This window comes from Triplophysa dalaica, chromosome 6, assembly GCF_015846415.1.
Source record: "Triplophysa dalaica isolate WHDGS20190420 chromosome 6, ASM1584641v1, whole genome shotgun sequence".
Classification (NCBI taxonomy): Eukaryota; Metazoa; Chordata; class Actinopteri; order Cypriniformes; family Nemacheilidae; genus Triplophysa; species Triplophysa dalaica.
The window spans coordinates 3,713,578-3,726,234 of record NC_079547.1 but is presented as its reverse complement, the minus strand read 5'-3'; the positions used below and the strand labels follow the sequence as shown (position 1 = coordinate 3,726,234).

Genomic DNA, 12,657 nt, shown 5'->3' with positions numbered 1-12,657 from the left:
ATAGTAATGATTTTATTAAGTGGGCTACAAATTCCTTCAAAATATTGGACGGCAAAAACAATTCAAATGTTAGCGTCTTAATGTGTATAGATGGACTTTGAATATATGGAAGCTCATTGGGTTGCAAGAGACTCTTATTATGTAAACTGCTACGTCAAGGATGACGTGAGATCAGCTGGGACCGTGAACAAAAGCTTTGGCAAGTCAAGTTAGAAATGTGATTTAATGTGAGTGGCACTGCGTGATTTTTTCACGCGTAAAAACTGTGACATATCCGTTGTGACTGTAACTGATGCTCACTGTGAAATCCATTAAGTACATCGTTTTTCCAAATGAATCTTCATCCTCATACATAACAATGGTAAGTTATTGCTATATCTTGTTTACGTCGCATCTGACACATTTTAACTATACAAAACGCTATAAAATAGTCCAATTATTTAGCACGTGCAAATAGTGTAAATTCTGCAGTTGTAAGTTGAGGTTAGATCATGATACCTATTGGCAGTCAAGAAATGCAGAAATGCATTGTTAAAGGCAAATGCATACGAAGCAGGTTAATTTAATATCAAACTCCTGCTCATATTATATTATTAAAATAACACATTGATACATTTAACAGATATTCTCTTTGTACATGCAGCCACGGTCAAGGACTAGGAAGGGCACGTGCGGTCAGACGACGCAACGATTATAGTTACCTTATTTACAATATTAGTGTGAAATACCTGTTTGTCTATTTGCCTCATGCTGTATGCCTACATGTGCATTTATATATTTATTTTTAAATCAATGTTGTTCTGGGCTTCTCTTAAAGAACGACGTGATTTGTTTATATTTCTGTCATTAATAAGCTTCCAGAATGCTTGCAATCATGACCTCATATTTATCTGACTAATGTATTCCTAACATAAAAACACAACATGAGCAATGCTTTCCAAACTAACCGTGATGTCAGATCTTATGTGCCTCGGCAGAAGCGACAGTCCATCAACCAAGATAAAGTCTGTGATGATGTCTGAGAGGAGATCAGACCTCAAGACTTATTTAAGCGATGCCAGACATAGACTCTGGCTGCTCTGTTCATGGACACAGGTTGTGATCCATGCATGGTGTTAAAAGACCAGAATAAATATACAGAGGATTTTCGGTCACAATGCATTTATTATCAACTTTCATAAATCGTTGAAATAAATAGTGTAAGCTTTTAGATTAAAGGGACATGTGAACTTGAAATAGTCTGATTGTTTTTTCAATGCTTGGTTTGTAGGACGCTAAAGGAAAACTGCATACAGGGGTGAGATGAATTCATTTACCCAATCCGAGCAAAGCCAGGTAAGCAAAATACAAATTCTGCTTTTCAAGCAACATTTTATGCAGTTAGCAATGCAGCTTGGTGTCTTTGTCATTGACTTCTGCGTAAAATATTTGTGTTCTTGGACATGTGCTGGACATTGTTATTCAATGTATTTAGATGTGCGTCTCTACAGTCAGATAAATGCACTCCAGTGAAGTATTAATACAGCCAAAAGGACCTCATGTCATTTCTGGTAAGTTGTATCTGTTTTCTACAGCGTTTTGGTCTTGTGCAAACCCCAGGAGCCTAGTATCCTACTAGTATTTTAGAAATCTTGAATTTAAGGATCTAGATTGCATTTCATGTTTAGCATAATATTAATATGTTTTTGAGGGTTTGTCATTTCATGGGTTGAAGATGTTCTCTTAACAATACTCCTGCCGTGATGGTTCTTTAGTCTCTAGATATCTGCACATTTAATAATAAATGCCCTCATTAATTTTTTCCAGTCACTCACTCACCACACAATCCCCCTCCTCACCTCCCCTATCCTACTGAATGTGTTAATATCTCACATTCTTGATTGAGGGAATGTTCTGCGTTTAGTATATTGGTTATGTTTAGTATCTGTAACATACTGAATATACTTTCAATTTAATATTTTTTCAATATTTTATAAGCTTTCAAAACTGTATTTTAGCGTCGTTCCAGGACACTGAACTGTAGACTGCTATAAGTGCATTCATGTTATTATAATAAATAATATTACATCAAGGCCACAATTTCATGATGGATAAAATCAAGACCCATCCTATATTTTTCCAAATATCCAGTTTTGGAATAAAAAAATATTGCAATATATGAATATTAAAATGGACTGCAAAGGCCAGTTCATGTCAAATTACGCCCTGAATGTTACTTTAAATAAGACCTTATTTAAAGATCTTAACATGCCGTGGTACCTGAGAATTTTCATCATCTCCTCCAGCCCACCCCTCTACTGTCATGCATAATCATATTATGCATATTCGTCACGCCTCATCTGCATATTCACATGTGGGTGGGGTGTGTCTCATATCTCCTCCCCTTTTCTCCTCCCCTCAGGACTGCACCTGTATCTCTACTCACTCACAAGTCCAGTCCATCAGCATAGAGGAGCAGTATGAAGACATCAGCCACCAGGTCTCGGTCAGTATAGTCTCATAGCAGACTATAGATTTAGTTAAGAGTTTAAGAATTTCAGAATTGGGTCCCAATTTTAGTTTGAATCACGTATGCCTATAATCTATATAAAAAAAATACACATTTCTATACGTGGCATTTAAAACTGTTTATTTTTGATCATATTATGATTTATTTTATTGAAAAATAAGCACTGTCAACTGAATAAAAGTTTGTGTTGACACAATATATGTCTATTCTGTACTAATTTTGTATTTATAAACACTAACACATACATGTATACATTTTAAGAAAAATATAAACATCTATATATAATTTAAATGATTGGTAAATAAAAATTAATACTCGTAAATATTTCCTAAATCTGGATAGGTGTTTTTGTGTGTGTGTATATGTTTAGAATTGAAAAATGAGTATGCACTGTACACAGACATATATTATGTCAACACAAACTTATATTCTGGATGTGATTAATCATCCGACAGCCCTATTTAAAATGTAGATTTATATAGTATAGTATAAATAAAACAATATTGAATAGATTAGAATTTAATGTTTTAGTGAATACCTCAATAAAGTTTTGATATGATAACATGTTTCTGTCTAATTCATTAATATAAATGGATTAATTATTAGACGGTACTGATAAGAATTTCATTTTAAATCCACTTCCACACATTCATATTGCACTGTTTCCTGTTTGCAATTCAGGAATTTAATTACAGTTGAAATGATACCTTTCAATCTGTATTTATTTCTTAGTGGTGTCCAACCCTGATGGCTACCAAAAATCATGTGACCTCTTTCCGCACTCCCATTAGACATTGCCACATCATGTTGCATCAAACTCATCTTCGTTTCACATGTCGCCCCAGATCACCAACTCTTTCAGTCACTTTGTCGTTACAATTTTTAGTCATTGAGCAGCCCTTTAGCATTTATTCCTTCAGAGATGTCAGTGGCCGTCTTACTCTGTTTTGTGAGGGACACAACAGTCCTCTCGGTTGCAAGTACTGTTGTGTGCAGCTTTGTTGAGTTGTTGTGATTTTAAACCCTGAGTGGATCCATTGTGTTGGTCATCACTATAGTTTATCTGTTTCGTCTATCTGGAAGAGTGGTAACTTGTTTTCCTTTGGTTAAAAGATACAATTTGTGGGCTAACTGTAGAAATTCTTCTCATGCGGCGTCACTGTGTTTGTCCTGCATACCTGAGTAGTCCTTTTACTTCAAAAATGTAGTTTTATGTTTGTTTTTTATGGCGTTTTATTTGAAATGTTTACCGCTTTTCTGTCACTTAGATCACTGTATTTGTATTCAGTTCTTGCTTGTCCGCTGTGTTAGCTTTCTGTGTGTGATATGTCTTTGTTCAGATGTGCATGTGAGTGTTTATGTGTTTGTGTGACAGAGCAGTGATGTCTCTCCGTGTTCTGTGTTGACGGCTGACGATGACGTCACAGGTCTTTCCACTGACCCCGCCCACTATCAGCTGCTGTCACATCTGGGTAGGGATGAACACACTTTCTACAGTGTCATGTGTTAACCGTTCCCTAAAACGAATCTCAAACATCCCTGTTTTCTGTGTTCCTATATAGCTTCCTCTGTAAGTGACATTTATGTGTGTATGTGTGAACAGGGCGGGGCTTCAATAACCTCAGTCAGGTGAGCATGGCGCGTCACACTCCATCCGGTCGGCTGCTGGTGGTGAAAAACACAAATCTGGATGAGTGTACGGAAGATGAGCTGTTGCAGTTGATGGTGTGTACATCCACAACTGCATAGCGAGTATTGTTTTCCCTTACTCACATGGTGTGTTCGCGTTTTATTTGCAGAACGAGGTTTTGTTGTCCAGGTTGTTTCGACACCCAAATCTTCTGACGTCCAGACTGGTGTTCACCTCGTGCTGTGAGCTCTGGGTTCTGTCTCCGCTCATGAGTTACGGTTCGTGTGCTGTATCATTCCTGTCTTAGAGGTTTTGTAAATCACAGCTCCTTTATCCAACGTCCCTCCTGTTTTCAATCAGGTTCTGCAGACTCTCTGCTGAGGGCGTATTTTCCAGATGGAATGAGTGAGTCGCTGATAGCATATTTGCTGTATGGGGTGTTGAAAGGCCTGGAGTACCTGCACCACATGGGATATGTGCACAGGTGAGAATCTGAACCCAGATATTCACAGATACCCCTCCGTATTCTTGGCTCTTCTTGTTTTTGATCTTTTCTTCTCGTGTCTCATCTCATTAGGAGACGCCTGGTGTCTTTTCTCATTTTTCTTTATTTAGCTCATCTTATTACTTCTGGGCTTTTATTTGTTTTCCTTTAATCTTCTATTGATTTGTCATCCAATCCTTTTCTCTCATCCCTTCTTAACCTTTCATTTCTCTTCCCGTCTTGTCTTATCTCTTCGTATCAGTTCAGAAAATTTAGGTCAATTCATATTTATTTGTATACTGCGTTTCAAAAGACTGCAAAAGAAACGTTAAAGCTGCTTTGAAACACAGTATCAGATTTTTACTATACGATTATCGTGCCAGAAAGAATTCATGACAACAATATTATCGCTATATCTATTAATTTTCAACATATTTTTAATAAATAAATAATGTTATTATTAAATTTATATTTAATTTAGTTTCTTCTTCTTTTTTTGGCCAGTGAGAGTTTGTTACCCCTTAAAGCAAAATGTTAAGCAAGTGCTGAATAATGACGATATTATAGTTAATAATATATAAAGTTTTTAATAACACTTTTATTGTCAATACCTGTAAATAGTGGCATCCCTATTTTCCATATTTCAAAACCAGAATAGTAATGTTGTGATGTAAAATTTGGGTGTTTGTGTATTGATTCCTAAGGGGTCTTCTCAGGGGTCTGAGTCATTACATCTCATCTTGTCTCTTCTGCAGGGGTGTGAAGGCAAGTCATGTGTTGTTGTCGGCAGAGGGTCGTGTGTGTTTGTCAGGACTTCAGAGTGTGTACAGTCTAATGAAGGATGGAAAGAGGACGAGGGTAGTGTATGATATGCCTCAGCACAGTCCGTCTCTTCTGCCATGGTTGAGTCCTGAGCTACTGAGACAGGTGAGGCACATCACAAAGACCCAGAAGAAATCTTAAAATAGACCCAGGCTTTATAGAAATTAACCAAGATTATGGTGGATTGTTGTTGTCTCTCCTCGTAAAGGATCTTAATGGCTATGGTGTGAAATCGGACATCTACAGTCTAGGAATCTTGGCTTGTGAGCTGGTCACAGGCCGGGTGCCCTTTCAAGACATGCCGCCTACTCTGGTACCACACTTTTTTCAACCCCTACACCATCTGTTGTGCCTTCCAGCACATTAAACCCATACAATAACACTCAACTCATTTTTCCACAGATGCTGCTTCAGAAGTTAAGGGGGTCTCATTCTTGTCTCCTCGACATCTCCCCTTACCCACTCGGAGACCTCGGGGCGCTCAAAGTGTCCCGTTCCGGCGTGGATTCGGGTATCGGCGAGAGCGTCGCAACTGGAAGTCTGACACGCACGGCCACAGCAGAGAGACCCCAAAGCCCCGGCCCCAAAAACCACTCAGCTACTCTGCACAACCTGGTCGAACTCTGCCTCCAACAACAGCCTGACAGCAGGTAGTGATACGGAGAGACTGTCCACATTGAATAAAATGAGTTCATGTTCCTTAGTGAATTTCGTGTGTGTTTTAGGCCCTCAGCAAGTGCTCTCCGCACCCACCCCTTCTTCAGACAGGTAGATACTTATGTTACTTTTCAACGAATCTACCAAAGGATGAACTTCTCTTCATTCCGTTTGAAGACAGTTCACCAAAAGTTCTGACATCATTTAAGTTCTGTCATCATTTATTCACCCTCATGTTGTGCAAAACCTGTGCATGACTCTTTCTTCTGTGGAACACAAAATAAGATATTTTGAGAAATGTCAGTGGTTTTGTGTCCATACAATGGAAGTCAATGGGGACCAAATATTGAATATATTTTTTTGTGTTCTGCAAAAGAAAGTCGTACAGGTTTAGAGTGTCATGAGATGGAGTAAATAATGAATCAGTTCTTTGTTTTGTATGACTTATCCCTTTAAAAAAATATATATATATATTTTTATCAGAACCACTGTATCAGCATTGTAGGATTTTGGAAAACCCATGCTGATGTCATGAAATGTTTATAAGGTATGTTGTGGGCCAGTGTTTCTCATGCATTTGTGTGTGTCGTCCAGGTAAAGAAGCACACAAGAGACTCCTTCCTCAGTTTGATGTATCCAGCCGTGCCAATGTCCTGCCCTCCAGACACACCTCCGTCTGAAACCCCAACAAAGACCTGTAACAGCCCCTCTCCCACCAACGAGCCAGAAGATGAGATGTGGGACTTTTCCTAACCCCCCTTTAATTCCAATTTCACACTCAACCCTAATATAGCCTTATAACACAATTCCCTTTTCTCCTAAAACATGGTCTCTTTAAATATCGCACAGGTAATCTTAAAGGGATGGTTCGTTCGGAAATGTTATATTCAGTCATCATTTATTCATCATTTACCCTCTTGTTCGTAACCAGTAAATGACTCTTTCTTATGTGGAACACAAAAAATATGTTTTGCTAAATGTGGTCATACAATGGAAGCCAACATTCTTCAAAATATCTTCTATTGTGTTCTGGAGACGAAAGTAAGTCATACAGGTGTGAAATGACATTAGGTTCAGGAAAACATGAAAACATTTTTATTTTGGGGATAAATATCCCTTTAATTGTCCGCGGAGCTTTTTAGATATCTACAATTATGATTTGCTATGATTCTTATCTGCAAAATTTCAATGTGCAGTTGTAAATGTGACCATGCCTTTACTGATTTAACCACTTATCCATCATTTATTGTGTTTAAAAATGCTTCTACATTTAGTATTTCAAGAATCTGATATACGTGTCTATTATAAGACTGTAGATCAGTGGTTCTCAGACATTTTTGTCATTATGCCCCCTTTGTGTAGGGTGCGTTGCTGCTGCCCCCCCCCAATAAAGACTTATAATCTTGTACTTAAAATTTTAATAAAATTTTAATTAAACCAAAAACATATTCACTTATAGAACTCTGTAACATCCATTTATTATAAATTTCTATATATCATAAAATGCCACAAAATCTATATCCCCCCGGATCCATCTTGGGGCCCCCAGTTTGAGAACCACTGCTGTAGATCAATTATCATCCAAACCTATTATACTGTGCTGTATTTACTCTCTTTTAGCTGTGCCAATACTTTCTCAACCATTAGGAACGTTTTGGTTTGTTATACTCTGGGATTTCTTTTGCCTTTACTGATGGTTTAGATTCTTCCATCATTGGAATCTGTAGAGACTAGCACACTAACATTATCTTACTACTGCTGAAGTATATAGTATGCATACTTAGAACAGTATGTAATTCATCTGTATGCACACTGCGTGGATCACAATGCAATATACCTGATCTTCCGTTTTCAGTATGACAAGTGCACCTGACATATATATACATACTTTTATTTTTTTATATATACCTGACAAACAATGTTTAGGATCTTACATTTTTAAGCTCCAAGATGACAACTAGACACCATGCGCTGAATTAAACATACATAGCATAGTACACCATTGTTTATAACACAATTTAACTTTTGTTTTCTAAAGTTGTGTTTCGCTTGCATTTTTACAGTTTCTTTATGACGTTTAACAAGCTGAATTTGAAGATCACAACAAAAAAATCCCACATTTATACCTTTCGGTATTATTACTCGTACGCAGAAATTACAAGGTACTGCCATAAGACTGAGCTCAAAACAACAGTTTAACAAAATCTTTAGAAGTGTAAATTTGATCGTTTTTGTATTTTATGACTAATGCTGTCCTCGCGAACCAAGTTCCAGATGTAGTCACCCATCATCTCTTCATTCCCACGTCCCTCTGCTAAAGAAATTTCAAGAATTGTCTGACAGTAACAATTGGAGAAAAAAAAAATTAAATATGAGATTTGTTTGACAGTTTTTGTTTATTTGCAATATACTGATATATCATAATTAATTATATAAGCCCAAAATGTGCATGAGCTAAATATACATAAAAACATTGATGCTACATGAAATTAAATATAATTGCAATAATTAGCACCACAGAATTGTACAAGAACTATAAATAGCAAAAACATTTTTACACTGTGTGATTGCACTCTACATACTTTTTACATTCAGTTTTTTACGAAATTGTATGCATCATATACTGCACAGTATACTACAATAAGCAGCACACTTGTATTCTATTCCAGGTATAGCCTTACTTGGAAGTTTGATCAGACCTTGCTGTTTGATGTTCAAAAGCAGTCTATCAGGTCGTGACATCAAACACTATATGTGAGTGAGGTCATCAAACTGAGCCATGAGTATGCATATGTGTCATGTGTTGTTTGTGAAGGACGTTGCCCTGTGCCAGTGAATTTTAAAGAGTGTCTGTGTACATATTAATGTGTGTGACTGTGAGTATCTCCGTAGAAACTGCACACATTTTAATCCTGTGAAGAAAAGCAAACCATCAGTGCTGTGCTGTTCCCACCCATCAATACTGCCTCAATATGCTGTATGCTCTAAATGGGATTTTAATGAATCCTGGTTAAACTGATGAACCGAGCAGCTTTAACTGTGACTGATATTCTATTTGCTGAAGACATTTTATGTTTTTTTATGTTACTTGTATGATACATTTAGACTTATGATAAATATATTCTTACCTTGTTTCTTAACTCTTTGGTGGTGTGTCATTTCTCTACAGACTGTGGCTTTTCATAAGATTCAAAGGTGAATTTCTAAACTTAAAATGTATGTCTCCTAAAATGTCACAAAAAGTTATGTGAAAGTTCTAAGAGATGTATTTTTATGAACTTTGACAATAAGGCAAATTATGTTAATTTTATGAAGATAAATATGCATACAATAAAATACAAAATTAATCAATACATGCACATAAAATATAAGTGTATTAAAAATATTGTCATTTTACTGAAGTGCTCTTATTAATTTATGATTAATACTATGATATACAATAATTCTATTTTAAAGATTATATTCATGTAACTAAATTTATATTTAAATTTATTTTACTCACATTTGAATTAATTTTTCGTTTAATTTCACTCATTAAAGTTTGTAGAATGCAAGAATTGGGTGTGAAGAATGCGATTTTTTGAACAGTCAAATCTTGATCAGTTGCTTTCTCATTTTAGTATCTCTAAAATGAAAGGTAGAATATAATGTCCAGATATTCAGTCCACAGTGTTACACAAAAAAGATTTTTAACAGCAAAAATCATATTAAACAGAAGATGTTTCATATATAGAAAGAAATAAAAATATGTAAAAATAATAATAATAAATAAACGTTCATGTACAAAAATATTGTAAGGGTACTTTTCTGTGTTTTCGTTCTTTAGCCAGTAGAGGGCTGTCAATAATTAATAATTGCAATAGCAAGATCTTGAAATGTTTTATTAAAAAAAAAATGTTTATCTGTGTGCAGAAAACCACCTAATGTTTTTAAATTATGAAAACATTGACAATTCTTACATTACTGTTGTTTTATACACAATATATTCATATATTTGTTCATATATAAAATTTATATATATATATATATATATATATATATTGGTAAAATGTTTTTTTGTTTCATCTTTTTGACTCCGAATGTTGCCAGTGTGCACGTTTTGATGAAAATACGATCTCTTGACAACGGCTGAATATAAATTCATATTCATTTGCCAAGACTTCCCCCCACAACATCATTGGTCATTTCGACAGTTTCGACCACGCCCACTCACACGGGCTCCACATAGGCAACGGAAAGGAGTTCGTACTGTCGTAAAACATATAGGAAGCGTAAAAAGAACACAGACTGGAGCCCGTATATGCGCACACACATAGTAAAGCGATCTGATCCTGTGCTGTCGGTGTCTAGTCCGATGATACTCGTCATATGTATCCGGGCTGTCAGGATGATCTGGTTAGAAAATGAATTGAAAGCCAGTTTGGCGTGTTGACATCTTCGCTTTCAGCTCATGCAACATTCCTGGATCAAGGTTCGGGTCAGGACCGAGTTTCGACGAGCTGCTTTTGTTCAAGTCAGGTGAGCTAAGAAGTGAATGCATTAAAATGCTTTATTGTTTCCCCTGAATATGCTGTTCCCTTGTATTGTTATTTTGAACAAATAGAGATGAATACTTTATAGCATAAAGGTTCATCTTAAAGGCTTTCGCAAACGTGGATCTCAAATCTATATTTTATTTGCAGTAAAGTTAGAAGCTACAGTATAGCTGTTATATTTTATACCACCATTCACACCATTCACAATATATATTTTCATTAAGTTCAAAGGTTCAGAATGAATCAATTCACAGAAATAATGTAAAGTGAAAATGTCAAGTGCTCGAGTTTGTTCTTGTAACTTGAGATTGTGACGTCAAGAATGTGATCATGTTGGCTTTGTATTTGCAAACGTGTTGAGTTGGTCTGTGATGATGTTTGTTTAAGGAATGTTGTTCTTCCTTATTATCTGGAGTCATGCACTGTGCCTTTACTGTCAGTATCTAAATTCAGGACTGTGTTCACCCTTCTTCTGTGTCTGTCGGCAGGGTTTGGAGGAATATTCTCAACATCAAAAAGCTTCTGGTGGAAAACTGAAGGAAACGCTCAGATCACATGGGATTTGGATCATTCACATGATGGATGTGATTTCACTGGGAATGACTCGACATGGGAATTAACACACTTGGCTGGATCTGTCGTCCACGAATGAACGTGACATTTGGACTCCTTCTGGCCTGATGTTGACACCATGAGCCATCTGGGATATTAAGTGTATCGTTCACTGGAATATTGCTGCCTACATGCTCACGGCTTGCAGTGCGGAATGGCATCGACCGAGAGGCTGTATGAGGTTTGGATGCTGTACTGCAATAAGGTAAACAGTGGATGCAGACGTCTGCACAGAGCATGTGGTGGATGGCTGTCGTCGTCCTGCATTATGTTATCCACATCAATGATGAAACTAGCATCTAGAATATAGTCTGTGGCTTTATTTTGGTATTTTGTAGTGCACGTGACTTGGGTCTCCTGGTACACTGTGTTCTATGTAAGATAGGCCGCCATCCTATAGAGATTCATTGAGTTTAAGTGGATGTGAATGTCATGTCACATGGTTTAATTTAAGCGAAGGAAAACAACCCAAGATGGCTTGACATAATTCAGCACTTAGAAAAAGTCATGGTACTGGAATGCATGGATTAAAATGGATGGTAAAAGTGTGGTACTTTCACGCATGCTATAATACTAAATGTAAATGTTTACTATAAATACTAAATTTTACTATAGAGGAAACGGGCGGATTGTGGTTTTACTCTAGTAGAATTCTCTCTTTTTACTCCCAGTGGCATAAAACTTCCACATTTTGTTAACACATCTCTTATACCATGCCTCATTAAAATATACATGCGGGGTAAGTTGTCACAATGAAAACCTCCATTATCTTGAACTTTTGAGGTCAATCCTTATACTGTACTTACTGAAATACACCGTTATTGTGACTACCTAACCGTTGGACAACTATTTTTCACTCTTTTAATGGACATCAATCGTAGCATCAACATTATTTTGTGGCTCCTGCCTGTTGCCATATTGTATACTAGCTGTTATTGAGCTAACGGTCATGATCACATTGTGATTTTTTTTTTTTGTATTAGTTCAGTTCACTTTAATTATTAGCCTTCAGAAATGTAATAAACCTTATTGGTTGCCATTGGTTAAACACTATCTGAAGTTTATAGTGTACTTCTAGAGCCCCTTCTAGAGACTTGTTGAAAGTCTATAGGTTTCTACTGTAAGCAACAACTTTTATGAATATAGATTAGATTGTGGACTCCATCCTCATGGCCACGACATGGACACAGCACTTAAAATGCTTTATTCATCAGGTCATTTGAATAGAACATCCGATTGTGCGTTATGTATATCCAAATGCATAACCTTATATGCACAAGATTAAGAACTGGAAATTTGAATGAGTAAATTGTGCTTCTGATTGGTGGATCAGGCAGAAGTCTTAAGGCTCGGTTGCTCGGAGCGAGACCACGGTCTTAAAGGGACAGTTCATCCAAAACTAAAAATG

At 36.5% G+C, this 12,657-nt stretch overlaps 2 protein-coding genes across 7 annotated transcripts in view; both read left to right on the top strand.

Annotated features, from left to right (window-relative positions):
* Positions 1 to 171: 171 nt before the first annotated feature.
* On the top strand, positions 172 to 9,242 carry stradb (STE20 related adaptor beta). 5 transcript variants are annotated; one of them, XM_056751195.1, is made up of 13 exons: positions 172 to 361; positions 1,271 to 1,335; positions 1,491 to 1,550; positions 2,402 to 2,485; positions 3,885 to 3,981; positions 4,113 to 4,234; positions 4,309 to 4,417; positions 4,500 to 4,623; positions 5,379 to 5,550; positions 5,654 to 5,758; positions 5,848 to 6,095; positions 6,171 to 6,213; positions 6,697 to 9,242. In XM_056751195.1, exons 3-13 carry the CDS (start codon positions 1,539 to 1,541, stop codon positions 6,853 to 6,855), a joined length of 1,275 nt encoding a protein of 424 aa, XP_056607173.1. In that variant the 5' UTR covers positions 172 to 361; positions 1,271 to 1,335; positions 1,491 to 1,538; the 3' UTR covers positions 6,856 to 9,242. The 5 variants fall into 5 exon arrangements, with proteins under 5 accessions (XP_056607173.1, XP_056607172.1, XP_056607174.1 ...); XM_056751194.1 differs by having other exon boundaries at positions 1,475 to 1,550; XM_056751196.1 differs by lacking the exons at positions 172 to 361; positions 1,271 to 1,335; positions 1,491 to 1,550 and having other exon boundaries at positions 1,561 to 2,485; positions 4,113 to 4,138.
* Positions 9,243 to 10,383: 1,141 nt separating this feature from the next.
* nbeal1 (neurobeachin-like 1) overlaps positions 10,384 to 12,657 on the top strand; it is a 47,865-nt gene continuing 45,591 nt past the window's right edge. For both annotated transcript variants that reach the window (XM_056749898.1, XM_056749897.1), the window contains exons 1-2: positions 10,384 to 10,620; positions 11,126 to 11,454. In XM_056749898.1, the coding sequence (XP_056605876.1) occupies positions 11,404 to 11,454 (51 nt within the window). In that variant the 5' untranslated portion in view covers positions 10,384 to 10,620; positions 11,126 to 11,403. The remainder of the gene's footprint in view (positions 10,621 to 11,125; positions 11,455 to 12,657) is intronic.

Coding starts and splice junctions, on each gene's coding strand:
- stradb (XM_056751193.1), top strand. CDS start 2,303: ATGCATAATCATATTATGCATATTCGTCACGCCTCATCTGCATATTCA. Junction 4,418..4,499: donor GTCTCCGCTCATGAGTTACG/GTTCGTGTGCTG, acceptor GTTTTCAATCAG/GTTCTGCAGACTCTCTGCTG. Junction 4,624..5,378: donor CACATGGGATATGTGCACAG/GTGAGAATCTGA, acceptor TCTCTTCTGCAG/GGGTGTGAAGGCAAGTCATG.